The sequence below is a fragment of the Cardiocondyla obscurior genome, linkage group LG09 (genome assembly GCF_019399895.1).
Source record: "Cardiocondyla obscurior isolate alpha-2009 linkage group LG09, Cobs3.1, whole genome shotgun sequence".
NCBI classification, from domain to species: domain Eukaryota; kingdom Metazoa; phylum Arthropoda; class Insecta; order Hymenoptera; family Formicidae; genus Cardiocondyla; species Cardiocondyla obscurior.
The window spans coordinates 1,574,707-1,599,170 of NC_091872.1; the positions used below are offsets into that span (position 1 = coordinate 1,574,707).

Consider the following 24,464-nt stretch of genomic DNA (forward strand, 5'->3'; position numbering starts at 1 on the left):
ATATCGATGTTTCTCAAATGATAGCAAAATTAAATGCTGATCAATTAAGAGTATTTGTTAAAGATTTGGTTTCGCAGCGCCAAGTTTTTTTTTCTTCTTTACATTACCATGTTATATACCATGTTATATCATATCGGGGCGAACCTAAGTTTACTTTTGTACAGTTCTATATGGGTTTGTAATGTTAACCACGTTATATTATTGAGGCAAATCTATTTGATATTAAAGAACATATTTCATGTTCTATTTTAAGGATCTTCTTTGGGGAGAATCTTGTTTTGCTTAAATATAATTTTCTATTTTCTTCAGGTTCTTGGCGCATTTATTTAATCTCATTAGTTTTATAAAAAGTATTTATTATTATATTATATTAAAGTACACATTTTATATTCTATTTTAGACAAGTATAATTTTAAGGGAGTTTTTTTTTGGGAGAAGTCTTTTTTAGGGGGAGTCTTGGATTTACTTAAATATAATTTTATATTTTCTTCAGGTTCTTGGCGTAATTATTTGATCTCATTAGTTTTATAAAGAGTATTTGTTATTATTAAAGTACACATTTTATGTTCTATTTTGGGGGAGTCATTTTTGGGGGGAATCTTAATTTTGTTTAAATATAATTTTCTATTTTCTTCAGGTTCTTGGCGCATTTATTTGATCTCATTAGTTTTATAAAGAGTATTTGTTATTAAAGTGCACATTTTATATTCTATTTTTGGGGATATTTATTACGCGATCATCCCTCATCAATAAACACAGTCGATAAATGAAACAGAGTCGATAAATCAATCCATGCCATCTAGCGCCGCGCGAAAACGAGAAGAACATTTTTGTCGTCGACGACGACGACGACGATGACGTTAAAATGTGATTTTACTCTTGCAAGCAAACTTTACATCGCGATATCTTTGTTTGTAAATAACATAGCGAAAAAATAAAAACACTTTTATTATATAAATCGACCCTAATCTACACAATGAACCTATGTAGAAAGCAATCGGTTCAGCCATTGTCGAGATCCAAACATGTACGAATTTCTCAATACTTGGTCTCGCGTATAATAGGCACGGTAATACGCTGCGCCTATACTTGGCGCGAGGCACTACCGTGCCTCGTGATATGATGTTCGACAAGATTTAGGAGAATCGTTTTTATATGCTATATTTCATTATGGTTCAAGTATTGAAGAAGGAAATTATAAAAGTATTTGTAGAGAATCTAATAGTTGGATTAAAATTGATAATTCGCGAGTTAAAAAAAGACAATGGCCCAAAAGTGCTAAAGATCTTGATATACGTTTTTTACAAAAAAACGATAGAAAATAAATTTAACAAATTGCATGCATGGACCAATAAGATATCAATAAAAATTAAAAAAAATCTGATTGATATTTAATATAGACGTTTGTAAAAATTTTGCCAAAAAATAATGATACGAGTTAAATTTGATTGATATGGTTTTTACTAAAGTGCAGAGCAGATTTTTCTGCTGAAAGTACCCAAAAATTATTCTCGAGAATCTCGAGTTGTGATAAATTAATTTTAAGTTTTTAAAAAATTATATATAGAAAGTGATCGATTGGATCAATGATAAGATGAGAAAATATCAATATCTTTGAATAAGAAACTTTGCGAAATGATTAAAATATTGGTTACTGTACGCAGATAGAAGGCTGCTGAGCGCCTGAGACCAATATTTTTATTAAAACGTTAGAGGTGTCAAATGTAACATTGCAACGGAGAGACAAAAAGTAGTAATTTGGTGCGTCTCACGAGAATGGACGTTAAATGAGGCTCACTTTATTCTATGAAATAATACAAAGGACCCCGCACATATCTTATGGAAAATGGCTCTCGGTTAAATTCGCTCAAATTTTGCTATCTTCTAGAATTTGTTATTCTGAACAAAAGTTTCCATGGCCGCAACAAGATCTGACGAGCCGTTTTTGCTTTATAAGGGTTTGAGTATCGGTAATAATAGTTTAATTGTATACGTATGTAAGACTATTTTTACTATTTTTTTCGAATTACAGTACTTTTTGAGTTAATTGTTAAAGTACAATGAAGTTTCCAGCTCTTAGCATTATCCAGGATCAACAACATGAACGTGGCGGGAATCTGATCCCTCATGTGTACATGTATATGCACACATATACATGTACACATGAGAGATCAGATTCCCGCCACGTCCATGTTGTTGATCCTGGATAATGCTAAGAGCTGGAAACTTCATTAACTCAAAAAGTACTGTAATTCGAAAAAAATAGTAAAAATAGTCTTACATACGTATACAATTAAACTATTATTACCGATACTCAAACCCTTATAAAGCAAAAACGGCTCGTCAGATCTTGTTGCGGTCATGGAAACTTTTGTTCAGAATAACAAATTCTAGAAGATAGCAAAATTTGAGCGAATTTAACCGAGAGCCATTTTCCATAAGATATGTGCGGGGTCCTTTATGTGGAACCGTAGAAGAATGAATCTAGGTTCGCAATGACACTTTTAATTTTTAATAATTTTAAATATTGATTGCTGTGCGTAGATAGAAGGCTGCTGTGCGCCTGAGACCGATATTTCTAAATTTCCCGAGAATGGGCGTTGGATGGGGCCCATTTTATTTTATATGTCAAACATTTTCTCGAAAAAAATCAATCAGTAATATACAAAATTTTAACGGCACCTATTTAGAAAGCGATTGGTTGGATTGTTGTTAAAATCCGAAAATCTCAAAATAGCTAAGAATAAATGACATATAGTGTAATAACATGGTTAGTTTTGCTGCATGTTATATGTAATGTAAAATACTAACGTGTCTCTAGATTGATATAACCCCCCAACATTACTCTCCCCAAAATAAAACAGAATGTGTGTTTTAACCAAAACCAAAACTCCCCCCAAAAAAGACTTCCCTAAAAAAAGATTTCCCCCAAAAAAGAATCCTCAAAAAAAACTCCTACAAAATGACTACAAAAAAAGACTCCCCCAAAATAGAACGTAAAATGTGTACATTAATATTGTTTGATTATAAACTACAAAATGAATGAATTCACCCCAAAATTACCTTTTTTTAAAAAAGGTATGAAAAAGCGCCAAGTATAAGCTCGCAAAAAGCATTATTGACAAAGTTTTTAAGCAAATCCGAGACTCTTCCATAAACAGACTTCTCCAAAACAAAGACCCCTTCAAACAAAGATTTCCCAAAAAAAGAACCCCCCCTCCAAAAAAAAAGACTTCCCCAAAAAAAGATTTTTCCCAAAAAAGAATCCTCAAAAAAGACTTTTACAAAATGACTACAAAAAGAGACTCCCCCAAAAAAGAATCCTCAAAAAAAACTTCTACAAAATGACTACAAAAAAAGACTCCCCTAAAATAAAACGTAAAATGTGTACATTAATATTGTTTGATTATAAACTACAAAATGAATGAAGGCTCCCCAAAATTACCTTTTTTTAAAAAAAGGTATAAAAAAGCGCCAAGTATAAGCGCGCGAAAAGCATCCTCGACAAACATTTTAAGCAAAACCGAGACTCTTTGTTCAGGATTTTAACATCTTATTATGTAAAATTGTAAGGGCTTTCTGCTATTTTCTATCGCCTTGACCAGCATCGGGTCTTATTGAATCGCAGGCATGTTTTGGTCATATGTTTAGCATATGATCGATCCGTATGTGCCTAATCGTGCTTGGCAACGGGACTATCCCTTCGGGAAGAACCGACTTCTCGAAAGATCTACGCTTTTGTCTAACGAGACAAAGCAATAACTGTTCCGGACTGACCGCGCGGCCGATTGAGTCAGTCTACGACGCGCTAGCTTAGCAATCGCAGCTCCAACCTCCGCAAGTTCCGCAGTGTTCTCATAGCAGTTTCGAACATTAACTTGCAATAGCTTGTCTGTTCTAGCAAAAAGCTAACGAATAAAACAATTTCGCTTTTAAAGATCTCGGCCCAGCAGTGGCTTTTTCTCGCGCACATCAGCTGCAAACTCTGTTGACAATACTCAATATAATAAAGTGCGTAAATTATTATTGTGCAATCTGAAACTTGAATTTTGAACCCGCACCTCACAAATTGCTTGCGGTATCTCGAACACTCTTCCATAAAAAGACTCCTCCAAAACCAAGACTCCCTCAAACAAAGATTCCCCCAAATAAGAACCCCCCTAAAAAACTCCCAAAACCAAAACTCTTCCCAAAAAAAGACTTCTCCAAAAAAATAATCCCAAAAAAAAAACTACAAAAAGTTACAAAAAAAAGACTCCTCCAAAATAGAACATACAAAGCTTTCTTTGTGCAACCACTGTTGGCTATATTATTCCTCGGCGAGCTGGGATTCCTCGGCTTCTTGTCTGTGCATAAGGTAAATGAGTTGTGGTTGATTATTGTGCGGGTGTTGCTGTTATATTGTATATTTCGAACACCTTATATAATCTTTAGATCCATACACACGCGCGCGCGCGCGCGCGACTTACAACTGGCGATAACTTGAAAACAACGCATTTTTGTACCTATGTTTATATTAACTCTTTTTCTTGTTTTTGGTTCCTCATTCATCTCCCGAGCGATTGACCTCGACTTACGGAACACCCTGTATATATATATATATATAGAATTAATTAATCGAGGGTGATTTCTTTGATTTCGTACACCCTGACTGTTGTGCGCAGAAATACTAAGTCTATCAGGCTCATCGGAGCCAGGAAGGGAGTTTCTACCTCCGGATAAAATACAAAGAAATTCGAATCAGAAGGAGAGCGGCTCGCCTGCTTCCTAATTTCTTCCGTATCGAAATGATTGGGGCCGATGATAAAGGCCCCTTCCGAGACAGGATCCGATCACGGAGTACTAGTTCTCCGAAAGAGCTTGAGGAGAAGATCTTTGATCTCACTCGATTCCTCGTGATCCTCGAGAAGTTTGATACTCGGGTCAAGTGAATTTGAAGGATCTTGGAAGTCTAGTTCCGAAAGAGATACAGAATCATCTTCATCCAGAAACTCGGCCTCCTCGGGAACAAATGAAAATGGAGGCGGGCAGAGAGGAGAGTATAGGAGCAATTGCGGGATGAACGCCTCGAGGTGCAGTTCTTCGAGTATGGGGTTTGAGATGTTATTCGTTTCCAATTTCGATTTGAAAAAAAGTTTACAGCAATTTCTTGATTGCGATATGCATTCGGAATACTTGATGTTTGCTTTATGCAATTTCCTGGCCATTTCAAAGAAAAAAATGTTATCAGGTGTGTGAAATTAGCCCTCGAACTTTCGATTTCGAAAGTTTCAATTAGAATTTCAGGTCTCTTTTCACGTAAATAGGAGTACTTTAATACTATATAAAGCGTTTCAGCGAATTAACCGAGATATTGCAATTTGAAAAACGGGGAGCTAACTTCACACTATTTTTTTTTGCTTTTTTCGTCCAAAAATAGTTCTGAAGGGTTAAATACATTCATTTAGACGTAAATAGGAGTACTTTACAAAAAACCTATTTTTTATTTTTTAATTTTTTTTTTAATTAAAAAAAAGTTTTTTCAAAATTAGTTCTGATTGTTTATATCAATAGAACTACTTAATACGAGGAGTACTGTGTAATTTTTTTTTAATTATCTCCATTAAAAACCGAATTATTCAACTTTGAAGTTACGCCGCGCGCGGAACCGCCCGATTGCCAAACGAAAAGAAATCCAAGAGTACCAATAGTTCCCGCAACGAATTCGGAACGCGCGTTAAAAACTAAAAAAAATGTTAATAACAAAACGCCATCCGACGGCTAGATCGCGAGATATTCGACTTTGAAGACTTATAATTTTTTTGCATATCCCATGTAGAAAATGTGAAATAAGCCAACGTCGGCCCAAGCCTGGTCATCCAAGCTGCCAAGCTTGGCCGGGGATTGTTAGCCAGAACTGGCTTAGGCTTGGCTGAACGACGGAATGATAACGCCGGGCCGAAACTAATGCCAGCGTCGGCCCAAGTCTGGGCACCCAGGTTACGGCCAGTCTTGGTTGCCGTTTCTCAGCCAAAATTGGCCCAGTCTTATTTGTACGACGGAATAAAATCGGGCCGATACTAATACCAGCGTCGGTCCAAGCTTGGCTGTACGACAGATACTGCATTTAAAAAATTCTTTGTTATTTTTTTTATTTAAATAACGTATAATTAATACAAAATTTATGTTTATTGTTATAAATATTTTTTATTATTTATTTTGTTTATAATTATTTATTATTTATTTTTTATTTTTTATATTATTTATAATATTTATTAAATTTGTTATAAATACTATACAAGAGTCATAACATTTACGTATATATTTTTTTCCTCTCAGTAATAAAGTATATATAATAAAATAATAAAATAATAGTAAAAAATAAAAAAGGAGTCAAATAAAAACTCAGTCAAAAATAAAAATATAGTTAAATAAGTTGTAAATAAATATAAATCTTAATAAATTAATAAAATTAAAATAAAGTGATATATAAAATAAATAATTATATGTTTAACGTTCTTTTCTTTCACCTTTTCGATCTTTGCTCCTGCTAACCATTTACTAATTTTCGATTGTAAATTTTGAGTCTCCAATCCTTCGCTAAGTTTTTCTAAAATCGCCTCCTTCATGATTTTACAAGTTTGCGTTGTACTAAAGTTTTTTTTGCTCTACCGCCGACACTTCGCCCAAAACCAAAATATTTTAACTCGACTTCTTTACTTAAAGTAGCTGTCGTTATTGTTGCAATACAAGTATTTGCCTTAGTTTGTGTATAAATTAAAGTTCTAAAGAACAAACGCTAATAAAAAGAAAAAAAATTAAGAAAAAAATTTTTAATTATTGTAGGTGGTTTTAATGATGAGCTGGTAAAGAGGTTTAATTCTTGACACGGCTTTATTTATTTATTAACAGTTATAGGTTCGGCGGACGATAGACGACTAACTGCTCTCGGAGCTCCGCTGAGCTCTTTCTTTTCGCATCCTTTGTTTCGAAGGTTCTTTCCCGTAGGTTGTTCCCCAAAGGTGTTCCTGCTAATCTTTGAGCGTGCTTAATCGCATTTTACTAACCTTATGATAATTATACGCTTACAGTTCGGCCGTTCTGACCGTTTGAATTGTCCCAATCAAACGTTTTCATTCATATATTTTTTTTATGATTAACAAAAAAATAAACAAATAAAAAAAAAGTTATATAATGTAGCTTATACTTATGTTCAAGGTATCGAACGCAAAAGAAATAATAAAAAAACTTAAATTCTATAATAACGCATAGCAAATGAATTTAAAGTATAAATAATATTATCGCATTTCAAGGTGCCAGATACGGGCGCATTTGATCAGGGGCTACTATTCCAGTATATGGTCGCTGGGTTAATTGAAATCCTTCTACATCAGAGATAACATACCGATCAAAGTCTAAAGCTTTCTTTATGACATAGGGCCCTTTGAATTTTGGGATGAGTTTTTTATTGATTCCGGGAGTTGTTTCAGTATTTTTTATTTCTATGTAATCTCCTACCTTATATGTACGCGCCGTTTTCCGCCGCAAATTATATCGTTCCGCATTTTGTTTTTGTGACTCTACGATATTTGCTTGGGCTTCATAACGGAATAAGTCAAGATTACGCATCCATCCAGAATCTAAGTTTATTAAATCGCGTAATGAGTCGTTAGGTTCCTTTCTTTGTTTAAGACCAAATAATAGTCGCGCTGGTGTTTCTTTAGTTGAGTGCTTCACTTAATTTTGCGAGCATTGATGCGATTACTTTATTAAAACGTTCAATCTGACCATTCGCTCTGGGAGTACCTACTGCTTTTAATATGTGTGTAAACGCGTTTGTTTCCGAAAATTCTTTAAAGACGTTAGATGTGAAGCACGTGCCACGATCTGAGATCAATCGTTTTGGCCTACTATATGCACGGAAGTAGTCACGCAGATGTTTTAATGCTTCTTCGAGGTTGATTTACACGGATAGATCCGAATAAATTTTGTAAAGGCATCAATGATCGCAAAAAGGTGTCGAAAACCCTTTCCCGTTTTTTCTAATGGACCAACATGATCTACGTGTATGGTATTGAAAGGTGTTTTCTTTTGGAATACTATGTAGGTATCGCTTCCCCCTCCCGCTTGGTGGAGAAAACTTTATACATCGCAAACAATTTATAAGATATTGATGTACCTTTTCGTGCATATTTGGAAATCAGTATGTGGTCATTATGTTACCGATAGTTTTGTCAATTTCGACGTGACCGAAATCATCGTGGTTAGTTCTGATTACGTTATTTTCCATAGTGTGTGGAACATAGAATAACAGTTTCTTGTTTTTGTCTTTACGATATATAAGTCCGTCGCGTAGTTCGTAATGCTTAATATCTCCCGTTTCAAGTTTTTTTCGAATTTCAATAATCTTTTCGTCTCGATCTTGACAAACGGCTAAAGTTTTTTCGAATGTGCTATTTTCGAGTATATGCATTCCGTGGGAACGACTGAGTGCGTCGACGTGACCCATGCGGCTTCTCGAGCGATGTATGATTTCAAAGTCGTAACTTTGCAGAAAAAGGGCCCAACGCGATATTGGCGGATTGATATCGCGTTTATCTAAAGTGCGTCGGAAGCTATCACAATCGGTCGCGATTTTAAATTTGCGTCCGGCTACGTAAATGTGAAATCTTTTTATTGCATATATGACGGCTAAGCATTCTAATTCAAAACTGTGATATTTGGCTTCGGCGGGTGTTGTTTGCTGACTCCAAAAAGCAATCGGGTGCCAAGTACCATCAGGCTGTTTTTGAAGTAAGATTCCACCGAATCCGTGTGAACTAGCGTCACAATAGAGTTCAGTCTCTGCGCGCGGTGAATATATAGCTAAAACCGGTGTGGTGGCTAATCGTTGTTTAAGAGTGTTAACGGCGTTTTGATCTGTAGTTCCAAAATGAAAATCAGCGCCTTTTCGGAGTAGATCATACAATGGTTTTGCCAATATTGAATATCTTAAAATAAAGCGGCGGAAGTAGCTTGCTAATCCAACGAATCGCTGTACATCTCGTGTATTTTGAGGCGTAGGGTAATTTAAAATTGTATTTATGTTTTCGTCGCTTGGTCGGATACCTTGCTGACTCACGATATAGCCTAGGTATTTTATTTCCGTTTGCGCGAAATTGCATTTATCTAATCGCCACTGCAGATCTTGCTTACCGGCCAATTCAAATACTTCGGATAACGTTTTAACGTGATGGTCTAGGTTATCGGATGCTATTAAGAGATCATCAAGATATAATAACAATTCGCCTTTTCTAATCAATGGTTCGAATATCGCGTATGAAAAGCGTTGAAATACTCGTGGTGCATTTGTGAGTCCGAAAGGCTGAAACGACCGTAATTCGTGGCCGCGAATATCGAGCAGGTTGGAGTGCCCGGATGTGCTCGCCGGGCGGACAGGATTCGCGAGAGAATAGATAGGTCCGAAAATGCACGAAACGTGGTTTTAACGATTAATTGATGGTTTATTCAATTAATAAAACAATTTACAATAAAGTTAAATGTGACGAACGCGTGGTTGAGACGTCGCCGGACAGAACACAAATATAATAGAACGCTTACGGTAACGCGGTAATTGGCGCGTGTATGCGCCGGATCGGTACGGCGGTGATCGATACGCGGATCTATGACGGGCGGGCCGTTACAAGTTTTCGGCAACCGCCTAGACAACGCCCTAACGGATCGCGGGGTTAGCGGCGCGAATATTCCCCAGTGTCGCGGGCCTGGGCGGGGCCTGATCGATGCACGCAGCGCGGGACGCGGTGATCGAACTAACTCGTATATCGCGACGCGAATGCGGTTTTCGGATATCGTGGAGGATGGAGCACCTGTTCGGTGTTGCAGTAGCCGAGACTACTCGTCCGAGGCGGAGAGCTCTCCACCCCGGGTTTGTGCAACGGTGCGAAAGGATATTTCGCCTTGGCAAACAGGCTGTAGATCCGGGATCAAGATCGCTTGAAGGAGGCGAAGTGCGCTTCACCCCACGAGCCGGTCTTACGAGTCTAGAATTGCGTTCGGCTGTTAGGAAGATTCCTATGCGGTGCAAGCGTCAGGAGTGCCTGACCGAGGCGGAGTTCGCTCCACCCCGTTGTTCTGCTTGCTCCAGGAGTCGGTCGGTCCGGATGTTCGCTGTGAGGCGAACGGAACAAAAACGGTGCGCGACTTTTCCGAATTCGCCTTTTTATCTGGAAAAGGCGACGTCCGGGGGTATCCTGGTACGTGGCGCCGGCCGCGGTATTCCGCGGTACCGTGCGCGTCGCGCTCGTTCGGACGAGCTCGGGGCCGCTTGTGTAAGTCCGTTCCGCGGGACTTTGCGCGTTATTCGGTACTTGTACAATTCACATACTCGCGCCGATGATCGGTTTCTTCGGGAGCCCCCGCGCTCCCTTTCCTGTCCGAGAGGATGGTCGTCTCGGCCTCCGGTGGTTCTTCTCCGGGAACGATGCTTATTCCGGGGGCATCGTTACAAGGCATTCGCAGATATTCAAACTGACCTAGCGGCGTAATAAACAAAGTAAATTTTATAGAAGATTCATGCATCTTGACATGATGAAATCCGCTTTTTAAGTCTAAGATCGTAAAATATCGTTTTCCATGGAGTCGATCGATGTTATCATCGATGAGCTCCGTCGGGAAATTATCACGGATTGTGATTTTATTTAGTTAACGATATTCGACGCAAAGTCGCAGGCCACCATCTTTTTTCCGTACTAAAACAATGGGGCTTGCATATGGTGAATTACTTTCGCGGATAATTTTTTTCTCTAAGAGGTCGTCAAGAATATTCCAAACCGCTTCTTTGTCAGCATAAGATGATCGACGTGGGCGCGAGCTAACAGGTTGTTCATGCGTGAGCGCGATTACCATAGAGAAATTTGATTAATTCTAAATACTTTGATTGATAAGCTTTTTTTAATAAGACTAATCGGAGATCTCGAATCAATTAGCGCGTCTATTACATAGCAAGTTTCCTTTTGTTCTTCCGGTCGCACTTTAACGGTAAATACATACGGTTTTGGTAACGCATTTGGTTGTATTAAATTTGTCGCAGTTGCTTGAGCTGTGTTTTGAGTTGTCGCAGTTGCTTGTTGATTTTGTTGGGGGCACTTCTTTGCCAAATATTCTTCCGATTCGCAGACGTAGCAAGTACGCTTTTTGAGAATTCGTCCACTCTGCGTTGCTGTTGTTGTTCCTGCGTATTGTCCCGTTGTTCTTGCGTACTATCCCCGGAATCCTCTGGTTGTTTTTCCTTTATCGGCTGTTGCTTCTGACCTCCGATTGGTATTGGGCTTGTCACTTCTCGTTTTGATTTTTCTTCGCTTGTACTTTTCACGTCTAAGGTGATGTTTTCAAATGCTTTTAACAGATCTGACACCGAATTGAGTTTTACAAGACGCATCTGTTGTTGCAAGCGACGGTCAGTTATTCCTTCAATAACATAATCAAGGAGTTCGTCTTCGGCCACAAGTACTCGATTGGCCAAGATCATTTTTTCATGATAATAATCACAAAATGACTCATTACTTTTCCATGTGCGGGTCTCAAATTCCTTTCGCAGGGAGAATTTTCCAGGTCGTAAATTAAACATCTTGTCCATTTTTTGAAGCAGGTTGGTGAGAGTCATGGTCATATGTTCCGTTTTTGAGTGCAACCAGGACAATGCTCGTCCTTTCAAGCGTGAACTCATAAGGATTCTTGTTGATCCGTCGTCTAAGTGATATGTTTTTCGTATCAAATCAAGTTGTTGTTTCCATCTCCAAAATGTATTATCCAAACCGTCAAACTCGGGTAGCAATTCCTTCACATTTCGAATACCTCCCACGGTGGATACGGTACTTACTTCCACAGGCATTGACACAACAGTCGATGTACGTCGTGCTATCTCCAGTTTCCGTCGCAGAATCTCCCGTTCTCTTTCTAGGAGTTCTTTCAACGCAAGAGCTTTAGCTCTGTACACCTGGCTTCCGCCTGTCTTCTTGAAGGTCCAGCTTTCCCGCATGGTGCCTCGGATTTCTCGTCGCTGCTTTCCACACCCGCATCTTCCGCTGTATTTCTCATCGTCATTTTTGAAGGAATCTGAAGCGGTTTTAATTGTTTGGTCAGATGTTTTGCTTTGGCACGTTCTGACAAAGTTGCCCAAATTTTTGGGTTACTTTCCCCGAGGCGCTGGATTAATTCCGTTTTTAATCCTGCTGTGGGCAACCCTTTTTCACGGAGGGCCTCTTTCATCACGGCGACCGTGAATTCAGTTGGTGGTGGTGCTGAGGCCATTGATTCCTGTTCTGATGTAGCATTATCCTGTTCTGATGTAGTGTTATTGGTTTCACTGTCCGACTTTCCACTTCTGAGATTCTGTAGGTGATTTTAATGATGAGCTGGTAAAGAGGTTTAATTATTAACACGGCTTTATTTATTTATTTACAGTTATAGGTTCGGCGGACGATAGACGACTAACTGCTCTTGGGGCTCCGCCGAGCTTTCTTTTCGCATTCTTTGTTTCGAAGGTTTTTTCTTGTAGGTTTTTCCCCGAAGGTGTTCCTGCTAATCTTTGAGCGTGCTTAATCGCATTTTACTAACCTTATGATAGTTATACGCTTACATTATATTATGTGGTGTTATAACCCGAACCCCGTTACAACACGTAACATGACGTAAAGCATTTCGGCATAAGATCTCGTAATAAAATAACATCGGAGGATGCGATATCAGCAAACCGCCTAAAGCAATTAAATAATAAGAAATAAAAGAGAGAAACAATTGCGAGAACTTATTGCCGAAATCGCTAAGGTTGCATTTGCCGAACAACCGAAGTTCGGCATTGCAACTCGATGACGCCAAGGCCCAGCGTCATTATTAAATAACCGCGGACCGTCACGGGCGGTCAGTCACGTCAGAGCCAAAAGAGGAAGAATTTGTGTAGTAAAACAATACCGCGTAGAAATTCAAGTTCAATCGCGTGTTGTGAAAGAGGAGACCTCGCAGAGCCGAAAACGCGTGATAACGCCGGAACGCGCACCGAACCAAACAAGGAAAAATTAGGAGAAGCAAAAGAACTGTAACACCAAACCAATTAAAACCAAAGCATTTATTCGCCTATCTTAAATTTAACGCCCTTTCCCCACGGATCCCGAAGGACGGACCCCGTGCATCGGCTGCGGTGCAACAGTGGTTAAAAATATATTTACCAAAGCTTTAACTTCATTTTCATTATTTTCTAAAACATTTTCATAATTCAAAAATTCATCGTCTGTTTCAATTGGTAATGTTATAGCTAACCGTGTATTTGTTAAATTAAAATTAGATCCGGAAGTCAAATTTAAACTAAAAATGTCATTTTTTAGTTCGGCGAATTTTGTATTGATATCATATCGCATTCTCTCTCGTAGGTTGTACAATTTTTTATCAATATATTTTGTCAATTTGTTATATAACTGAGCATTTTCAATACTTAAATCTAAATTTAAAAAATTATTTCAACATAAAAATATTCAAAAGTAAAAAGAATTATTTTGTTTCTCACCATTAACTGTTTGTTCACTTTCTAGATTTGAATTTCTTTCAGCAACTTGTAAACTTTGCGATGATGTCATATTATTGTTACGTTTGGAGCCGTTTTTTGAGCAGTCGTCCCCTCAGTAAGCACAATTTTAATAACTCTGACCAGAAACTAAGGTCCACGTGCACAGAGACAATTAGTCAGCGAAGGCGTCACCAATCAAAAATTGGGGAGAAGAAAAATCTATTCCCATACCCCGTGAGATAACCCGTACGGTAGCCGGAAACGTACAGCTCAGTTCGGCCAATAATACAGTCGTAAAACCTAAATTGATCTTACCATGATATCGCCTCGAGCAGTACGGTTTTGACTAATCAACGGAAAGTCGTAAAACAAGACAAAGACTCCCGCAGCCGTTGACACTTAGAAAAACCCCCCCTGAATAGTAAGAATACGAACCCTATGACCTCCGTTTTCAATTTTATTACCTAGATAAAATAGAGACGCCGACTCTATAATAGGAAATATTAAGATTTACAATGGGCAGATGCGCCGAAACAGTAAGCATTTCGCAACGATCATCAAAGAAAATAATATGTGTAATCGCGCCTGGCAACAGCTAAGGAGCTTCAAGGCAATTGGTGTAATAAAAACTCCGCAGGATGACTCAGAATTGGAGCATAATCAGGAAATAGGGAGATGAGATAATACTCCCACCCTTCAACTTTTCTGCTATATAAGGCCCGCGATTTTAGGGCGAAGACGACTACCGAATTAAGGCTTAACGTATTCATATCGTTACCCTGCCCGATTTCTTCGCGAACGAACAAGTAGCCCATGCAGAACGTCTGGATCAGGGACTCGACGCCCTCACCAACCTATTCAAACCGAAAATACGAAGCCATTGTCAAGCCTACGCCGCTCACTCCAGAGGAAACCGCAACAAAGACCGCTAGACTGCAACTTGCAACCAGCAGAAGTGAGTTGAAGATTAGATCATAAAGATCGGAACGTTTAACAAACCGTAAATTATAGTGGCGTACCCCATGAATCTGACGCGACAGCCACCCGCTGAGATCCTGCGACCTCCTCCATCCGGGACATCAGCACATCTTAATTCAACCCCTTCGCGTCTATTAACAAATTCTATCACTTATACAACACCAGATATCACACAATCGGCATCCCGATGTGAATCCGTTCCTCCACTCCCTCAATTCAGCGAAAGATTGCTAATATACCCTCAGTTTGAAATAGATTCGCATTTATTCCCTTCAAATTCCCAACCTCTTTCCAAGCCCGAAACATACCATCCGTTCTCAGATTTAGATTTTTCTACTTCAATAGTCCGTCCACCTACCGTTATTCCTCACCCTGAAAAAAAGTCCGCTTCCTACGCTCCGGATAACAATCCACCAGCTTCCCGTTTTTGCGACTCTGAAAACTACCAATATCCCTCCCACCGAAAATTTTACAATTGCGAATCTCATTTACCACGCTGTGGCTATCATATGTGTGGTTATCAAAGCGCAAGGATTCCGAATTTCGTCCATCTATTCCTTGCTTGCCATGGTCATTTTCAATCGAGCAGCCTGAAAGAAATTATCTTTGGCCAGGCTCTCACCATTTTCATTATAACATAGCAAAGATAACCAATTGTCCCTTCGGGTCAACACATCCTCCGCCCTTCTTTCCTAGAACTTTCCATTATTCCCATTTTTCCCCGCCCTGCCGACACTCTCACGCACACTGCCATTCACACATTCATCAAGAGAACCATATGTAAAGATACTCATATACCGAAAAATTGTACACCCGCGAACATTCACAAACACTTGCAATAATTTAAAACAAAGAATGAATTTAATTGTAACAATTATCTAAGCAATAGTTACCGTGAAATTGTAAAACCGTTTGAATAAACCAATATCATTTTTTTTTCAACATAATCATGCTCTGGTTTTTATTCGCTTAAGACTAGCACGGCCCTGTTCCTATAAATAAGATTAGATTCTTTTATTAAAAAGGGGCCATAGGCCGCTCGCGTTTTGAAAGGAGTGTCATAGCGCCTATTAAAGGCGTTGACCCCCGACTCGAAACCTCAGCTCGTGCGCCTCTGCCGCAGCGGTACCGTCCCTTTTTTTAGCGGCAAATAAAAAAGATTTTGCCCCGTTGCATCGTTAGCTTTCCGATTTCTAGCTTTCGGACGTAACACTATTGCTCCACAATAATTGAGCATAAATTTAAATTGTGATGCCTTCCATCGATTAACATGATATATATCAAATTTCTTTTTTTGGAACTCGTATGGAATGTCATTAGTTAATTCCGTCATTATGATTTGAAGTTGCTTTAAATGAGTCAATTTCATACGTGTTGGTTCATTTCTTGATGTCCATTTATCTAGCAACCATTTCATGTTATTAAAATAAAATAAATGCATAACCTCCAGCACTACGTGTTTAACTGGATCCAGGTTTTTTATTAAAGTTAATGGCGAGTTTTCATTATGGTATTCGCGTTGATGCTTTTCTTCAAACGACTGTTGCGTACGTAATTCAGCATTAGTTTCTGGGTATACTCGTTTCTTGGATTTTCCACTTCCTATTGTTATACCTTTCGTTATGCATCTTTCACAAGCATAAAATGTTCCAGGTGTTTTACAACATTTAAAAAATGCTCTAGCAGGAGAATTAGCTATTAGGGCCATAATTTTAATCGCATATATTTTTCCATGTAATCTAATTCCATTTTCAATTAAGTTATTTATTTCTTCTATAAAATCAGACAAATATTTTTTAACAGAAAGAGGTTTAGAATCTCCACAATAAATTGCTGCCACAAAAGGTTTTGAAATAAAATTTGAATGGTAAACTTTTACGGAAATGGGCCATACTTGTTTTAATGAGCTGTGGTATGCCTGCATTCCATCTACGTGTATTAAGAGTGAAATATCTTTCTCTGTATATACATCAGGTGAGATAATTTTTTTCAGGCCTTTTTCGATACCTAAATATGTATACTCTCCAATAATATTGTTAATGCCTGGCATTTGTTTAAAAGTCCTACAGTGCTTCGTTTGTATTAAAGACAGGGTAGTTTTTGGCAATGACGTATATCCTTCACTTCTTAATACATTTAATAAATCGGTTACTGCAGTCAGTGTTACGTTAGTTTGATTACGTAATGGCCATTCGCGAATTTTATTCTCCATTCCATTTTGTAAAACTTGGTTAATAACTGGCGAATCAGGAACAATAGTATTTGCATCACTAGATATATTATTCTAACTGATTATCAAATTCAAATCAAAATTTGCCTCGATTGGAACAGTTAAATTTTGTGATTCCAAGGATTGCCCACTAATATTATTACATTGCTGGGGCTCAACCACAATCTCATTTTCAACATTTGCTTCTTCAAGCTGCAGTTACATTTTCTTCATCATTATTATCACTTATTTTTAATTTTTTTGCCTTTTGTATATATCGGCACTCTTTCACGCGTTTATAAGAATTTGATGACATATTAACAGAAAGCACGAAAAATAAATAAATAAATTAGAAAAGAAATAAATAAATATATAAATTAATTAATAAATAAAATTATTCCACAAACGGTCAAAAACTTAAAACTTGGACTTTTACATAAATGAGAACGCGTGTCTGCTTTCAATGCCGTCAAAACAGAAACTGGCGGGTATATGTTTCTATAAACAGCCCGATAATAAACTAAAAATAATGGGTTAATAGTCTGACAAAGAAGTAACTTTCGCGAATAATACAAAGCAGAGTACGAAACTCTTTATTAAGAGATTCTTTTTATTAAATATATTATAATATATTATTATTATTTATTATATTATTATATTATATTATTATATTATAGATTATTATATTACGTTATATTAATATTACTCTTTTTATTAATTATATTATATATTTAGGTATTGTTGTACGCTGGGCAGGATAGAACGTTGGCTTATTAATAGAAGAACGAGTTCTTTCTTATATACAGTATATTTACAGATCTTATCTATATACACTATGTTTGAGTTCGTTTAAATCGCACCCACTGGTGCTTTTACAAAAAAACGCTTTAGCGCGTTACAATCGCCTTTCGCGATACGAAATATGGGGCGCGGTGAGCGTCACCCTTGTGGGCCCCCACTTGTCATCTCCGGACAGGATCGGAGGCTCGGCTTCGGAGGATGATGTGGTAGCCCAGGGATCACACTGGACTCCACTTTCCGTGACCACTGGGGCGTGTTGGATAGTCCTCTTAGTGGTACTTGGTCCGCACTGGACTCCTCGCTCTATCCGCACCGGTGGTGTTGGTGGGATAGGCGAGAGTAGCGTATTAACTTGGTTCCACCGGGGACTGGTATAGCGCCAAACGCGTATGTCTCCCGGTGCGAGGTAGATCCTCGGTGGCCTTGTTAGGCGTGGAGGCGTAAAGTTAGCCAATGATGGTTTCCACTCCAGGAACTGGAAATGCGTATGACGAGGTGGCTTCTTCAGTCCCGGTGGCCGCAGTATCCCCGCTAGCGGCTGCTGCGGCGGGAAGACTTCAACTGATAATATCTTCGGCGTCCTTGCTTCCTCGACAGGCGGTGATGGAGGGCTGTCGGGCACGGTCTCCGGTGTGAGGATGGACCTCTTCTTACGACGACTCCTCCGAGTCCGTTTCTACGGAGTCCCTGTATCCGGACTCTGACTCTTCACGGCCGGTGGTAGCGGCATACGTCTTCTCTCTCTGCTTCGTGGCAACGATTACTGCCTCGTCTCTCAGTTCGGTGTGCGTCGGCTGAGCACTACTTCGTATACTGCGAAGTGTGCGTCTATTCGAGCACTACTGACTGTATTCAAAAAGCGATCTCCTTATCGGGTAAGGCGATATCGCAAGCTCCCTCGGTGCCGCTTATATAGCGGTCCTTGCCGCATCTGACTCTCGCGAAAGCTTTTCGTCTTTCGCGACGCCTGGCGGCCGCGGCTGTTATCAGTCGGGCCCGGAGCTTTTCCCCCACTGAGCTTCCGGACCTTCCGGCATACGCTCATGTACGCCGGGCTGCCATCTGTCGTGGCGCGCCGAGTGCCAATTTACCGGATTGTCATCTCGGCCGCCACAATATATATATTTTTTTTATTGTTAGAGACTCTTCATTACAAGACTTTTTATCAAGCCGATATGCTCAGCCAGAATTGCACTAAGTCTTGAGCGTCCAGCCCTGGCAAGCCGACGTTCGGGCCGATGTTGGGCCATTTCTCGAGCATCGGCGTTTTCTACATGGGATGTACGCCTATGCGAGAAAAACTTATACGTCCTCCGTCAGTGTCTACGTACACTAGCAATAAAACGACAAAAACATTGATATGATATTAACACGCAGAAGGGATTATACAGGGTGTCCCAGTTGATGTAAAAAGTTTTTAGTTGTAGGTTGGGCTTCCGAAAATAAGTAGAAAAAATCCTATACGGTTTTGTAAGTTAGGCGTTAATAACCGAGAAAAAACCATTTAAAGATTTGACGCCCCCCGTACGAGCAAAAACGCGCCGTTCGAAGTTACCGAGACGTTGGTGGACCTAGAGGTGTGGCTTACCTTACTCTATTCACAAAGAAATGGGTAATCTATGAATCTCTGTAAATAGAGTGGTGGTGTGGCCCATCCCACTCTATTTACAGAAATGCATAGATTACCCATTTCTTTGTAAATAGAGTAAAATAAGCCACACTTCTACTTGCGTTCGTTTTTGTCGTACGACAGATTTGTTGGACATAATAATTGGCTGCTGAGATGCGCTCAAGTGGGAGACCTCCGTCGGACAGCTTTGAAATTTTTGTCGTATTGAAGTTGGTTACTGATGAACTTCATACGACGAAAATTGTGTTGTCTACTCGTCTACATCTGATAAATTGCTGTCTCGTCCGCAAGATCGGAGTGTTTGTGCTTTAGTGATGGCTGTGATGGCTACCAATAATCATCTTTTAAGTGCAATAGCACAATGTTGTAACCTGAGCAGCATTCTAAAGAATGCGCTTTGGTTGCAAACCATTTCTGAAAATCGCTCTGCACTTTCGCAATCGGGCAAGGACCTCGGGATTATCGCCCAATGTCGAAATAGGGCGATAAACTTATACGCAACATTGAAATAAGCTCGTACGGTTGACGAACCTCTCCGTGTCAACCACCACGGCCGAAACTCGCTGAGGTTGCAACTCGGCGGAGTATATAAGCGACGGCTCGGAAGCCGTTGCGGGCATTCCTATCAGACGTAACGCGACGCGTATCTGCTGTAACATTATATCAGGAAGAATAAAGAGTGCAACATATTAACAAAAGAAGATCTTTATTTGTCCACACCCGGCTCCTTCTGGTGTGGTGAACGTTCCGGCGAACGGACCCACAACCGCACCGGACCACGGTGTAACAAGTATGTCATCAAAGAAAGTTATTAACTATTACATTGTTGATAGATTATTTTAAAAGAAAAAAAAATGAAAAAAGAAAACAATGGATATCTACGTTTTTAAAGAAACGTATAAAACAAGGTGCTTTTTACGTAGTTATTCCGGAATTGCTCAAAGATGCTAATTTCTTTAAAAATTATTGTCGAATGAGCAGAATACAGTTTGAAGAATTTTTAATATTAGTAGCACCAAAAATTACAAAATTTTACGCAATTCGGAAACCAATTCACCCTGCACAAAGTCTCTTACTCACATTATGGTTATAACCCTTTGTATATAAACATTTTTTTTCTTTTACAAATATATAATAAATATAAATAATAAATAATTTACATATTACAGATATCTAGCATCTGGAGACTTCATAATGTCATTGAAATATCAATATTACATTACTGAGCCTACAATTTCACAAATTATTGCAGAAACTTCTAATGCTTTATGGACTTGTTTAATGCCTAAAGTGCTAAAAAAACCTTCACGTGATGATTGGCTGAATTTTGCTAAAGAATTTAACATAAATTGTCACTTTCCACACTGCTTAGGAGCTGTAGATGGAAAACATGTAATTATCCAGGTAATATACGATATATTTTAAAAACTTTTATGTCATGCTTATGCTTATGAAAATTATTTGCATACAATAATAATCTATCCAGACAAACATCTATAGGTTCATAAGTATATGCATAAAGAAATTGATTGTTTTATTGTCAAATACTTAAGACAATGAATCAATCAATTTTCATGCAATTTCTTATGCATATGCTTTTGCATATATGCAAGTTTGCCTGAATAAAACTTAAAACTTTTTATTTTTAGGCACCACCATCTTCTGGGTTTGTATTTTATAATTATAAAAACGCACATAGTATAGTTTTAATGGCTATTGTGGTAAACGCACTCTCGCGAATCATTCGGGGACTTTTGTGGATTATGCGAGTTTTTTCGCGCTAGAGAGCATGCGCGTATCGTTTCTCTACGGATCTACGATAGAAGGAGGAGAGTAGGAAGAAAAAAGGTGCAAGTACAGTGGTAAAATAAAATTCATGCTTGTTCTTAAAAATTTGTAAGCTCGCTCTTATTTGTTAGCACAACTCCAACCTCGAATTTACAACATTGACGACGAGAAAAAGTTTTAAAACCACGTCTGACCTCCGATACGTCAACGGTAAGAAAAAATTACAAATTTTTTAACGTGACCTAACCTTCAAACATGACCGACATTCAGAAGCTCATCCAAGTAATGCATGATCAAAGCCAAGCACAATTGCAAATGCTTCAACAACAAATGCAACAGCAACAAGCAGCTGCCAAACGACGCGAACAGCTGCTTTTGAATCAACTGCAGTAATAGCAGCCATCCGGGCAGGATGCACCCGCACAAAACACGACGGCATTCAAAGTCAAATGCCTTGCCGGCTCAATGGTGCCATTTGATTACGACCCGGACAACAACCAGACATTTGAGGCCTACTACAAGCGTTACGAGTCGGTACTCACAATACAAGTTGACGGCCTCGACGAACCAACAAAGGTCCATTTACTGCTGCAGAAATTCCCACAAGCTCAGTATCAGCGCTACACCGATTCCATTTTGCCGCAGAACCCTCAAGACCGCACGCTGGCTGAGACAATCAAGACTCTCAAACGACTTTTCGGCTACAAGAAGACAAAATTCGCCATGCGTCACAAGTGCTTCAACCTCACTAAGCTTGACAGCGAGGACTTCAGCGAGTACGCAGCTCGCATTAATAAAAACGCCAAAAAGTTTGACATTGGTCACTGTTCAGCTGACGACTTTAAGGTTCTGTTGTTTGTGAGCGGCCTCAAATCATCACAAGACTCGCTCATTCTGGAGAAACTCCTAACAAAGGTCGATAATCGGCACTTTGAACTGGAGAAAGCAGCTGACGACGCTGCTTGAGCCCTCATACACAAACTCAATCTTCAAGATCTTGTAAACGAAGCCGAGCGCATCACGTGCCTTAAGTTGGACAAGGGAAAGATCGGCGAATCACCATCGATGTTCGGAATCAACGCAGTTCAACAGCGCAACTTCCGCAAAGGCAAGCCCTCAAGTTCCATGTCACCGAACCAAAATACAAACAAGCTACCGGGACCCGGAACAAAGCCGAAAATTCTTTTCACACCCTGCTGAGCTTGTGGAGGCGTGCACTGGATGGAAAAATGCCCATTCAAGGATAAGGAATGTGACGAATGCAAGGAAAAAGGACACAAAGTCGGTTTCTGTGACATGTACAAGCAGTTCAAAACAAAGGCAAGCAAGCGGAACAATACGCAGTCGCAACAAGTCACGGCCACCATCAACTTGGTCACCGACCGCAAATTCATCAAGCCAATCGCCAATGGAGCAGCTCTTAAACTGCAATTTGATACAGCTTCAGACATGACGATTATTTCGCAAGCAAACTGGGAAACACTCGGACGTCCTGAGCTCTCTTCAACTTCACGCTTTAACGTAACAAGCGCTTCAAGCGATACAATTCCACTGCTGGGTGCTTTTAATTGCATCATTACGCTCAACGGCAAAGAAAAGCGAAGCTGCTGCTACGTTACCTCGCTCAACCTCAACTTGTTCGGCATTCCATGGATTAACGCATTCGACTTGTGGAACGTCTTACTCAACTCGATCTGCAATCAAGTTAAAACTGACGACCTGACCACCGACGCCCGCAAGACGTTCTCGAAACTTTTTGCTGAAGGACTTGACTGCTATAACAGATCTAAGGTCTCGCTCAAACTCAAGCCGGGAGCTCAACTGATCTTCCAAAATGCACGACCAGTTCCGCAGGCAGCTCGAGTTGACATAGCAACGGAGCTAGACTTCAACATTTAGGGATCATTAGCCTGGTGCACCAGAGCGGTGCACGGGGTCCGTCCTCCGAATATTACACGTTACGGTGTATAAGGATGGCGGCGTAAAATAAATATATATATTTTAATCGTTAGTTTCAATATATATGTGTTGCCTTTATTCCTCCTTTCAGCTTTGTGTATCGGTGATAGAGTCGCTAGCTCGTACTCTCGTACTGACTTGCACGAGCTTCGGAGCTCGTGCATTTTATATTATTAATTTCGGTCTTGTCAGCGAAATAGCAGAAGGAAGTGGCCGCGTGCCCTACTGCCTTCTGCTGATAGCGCGCGGTGACGAAGGGCTGACAATACTGCTTCGTAGGCTCAGCAGATTCCAACGGTTTGGCAATCTGCTGAGTTGTGTATAAAAATGTAGCGCACGCGGTGGTCAATGACCAGCGTGCGCTGGCGGGTTACAACAAGCCCAATCCAATTTTCTCAATGGGCAGCCCCGATAGTCGCCGTGAAAAAAAGAATGGAAACATTCGCATTTGCGCCGACTACTCAACCGGTCTCAACGACTCGCTGGAACCCAACAAGTACCCACTGCCTACGCCAGACAAAATTTTCGCAGAATTCACTGGCAAGAAAGTTTTCAGCACGATCGACCTGTTTGACGCCTTTTTCCAAGTTGAAGTCGACGACGAATTAAAGAAGATGATGACCATCAATACACATCTTGATTTGTTTCAAGTGAATCGACTCCAACAAGGTGTTAAGACGGCTCCAGGAAAGTTCCAAGCCATTGTTGACACGATGCCGGCCGGAATTTCGACATTCAGTTTTATCGACAACATGGTCACGGCCGGAAACGACACTAAAGATCACAAAAAGCAGCTTTTCAAGACGCTTGAACAGTTTCAGGATTTTGGTTTCAAGCTCAACATCGAGAAGTGCGACTTTGGCAAAAAATTTGTCGCATTCTGTGGCCACATCATCGACGACAAAAGTGTTAGTCCACATCCCGACAAGATTTGGAAGATTCAAGATATACCACGCCCATTGGACCAGAGTCAACTAAGCTCGTTTCTCGGTTCTGTCAACTATTACGGTAAGTATATCAAATCCATGAAGCAGCTGAGAGGTCCATTACGCGATCTTCTCCAGAACGGCGTAAAATTCAAATGGCAAAACGAGCATCAAGACGCCTTTGACAAACTCAAAAAGGAGCTTTCTTCAGACCTTGTTCTCACGCATTTCGATCCCAACAAAGAAATCGTCCTAGCCACCGATGCTTCAAAGGACGGCATGGGAGCAGCACTCATGCATCGTTTCGCTGACAGAACACTTCACCTTATTATGCATTTTGCTGCGACGTTTAAGGGGGGATTTTAGTTTAAAACACGAATTTTAGCCCTATTTTTACGATTTATTTTCTCCGAAAGTATTAAAGATATTGGTATGAAATTTTAAATGTATATTAATCCAAATCTTAACTATACTTTAGAATTTTTATATTCACAAATCTTAATAAACATTTTCTTATTTAATTAATGTATAATTGTTAAAAAAAAAAAAACAGCGCTTTATGGTCACCACGATCCCGGCCTTTCTGTTAATCTGAAACAAAAAAATAAAAAAGATTATTAATTAGTATGCCTGTGG

At 39.5% G+C, this 24,464-nt stretch overlaps 1 protein-coding gene across 1 annotated transcript; it reads right to left on the reverse strand.

The window, feature by feature from the left end:
• Positions 1-10,997: 10,997 nt before the first annotated feature.
• On the reverse strand, positions 10,998-15,332 carry LOC139105357 (uncharacterized). The gene has a single exon (XM_070661410.1). It carries the CDS (start codon positions 12,014-12,016, stop codon positions 11,054-11,056), a length of 963 nt encoding a protein of 320 aa, XP_070517511.1. The 5' UTR covers positions 12,017-15,332; the 3' UTR covers positions 10,998-11,053.
• Positions 15,333-24,464: the final 9,132 nt, after the last annotated feature.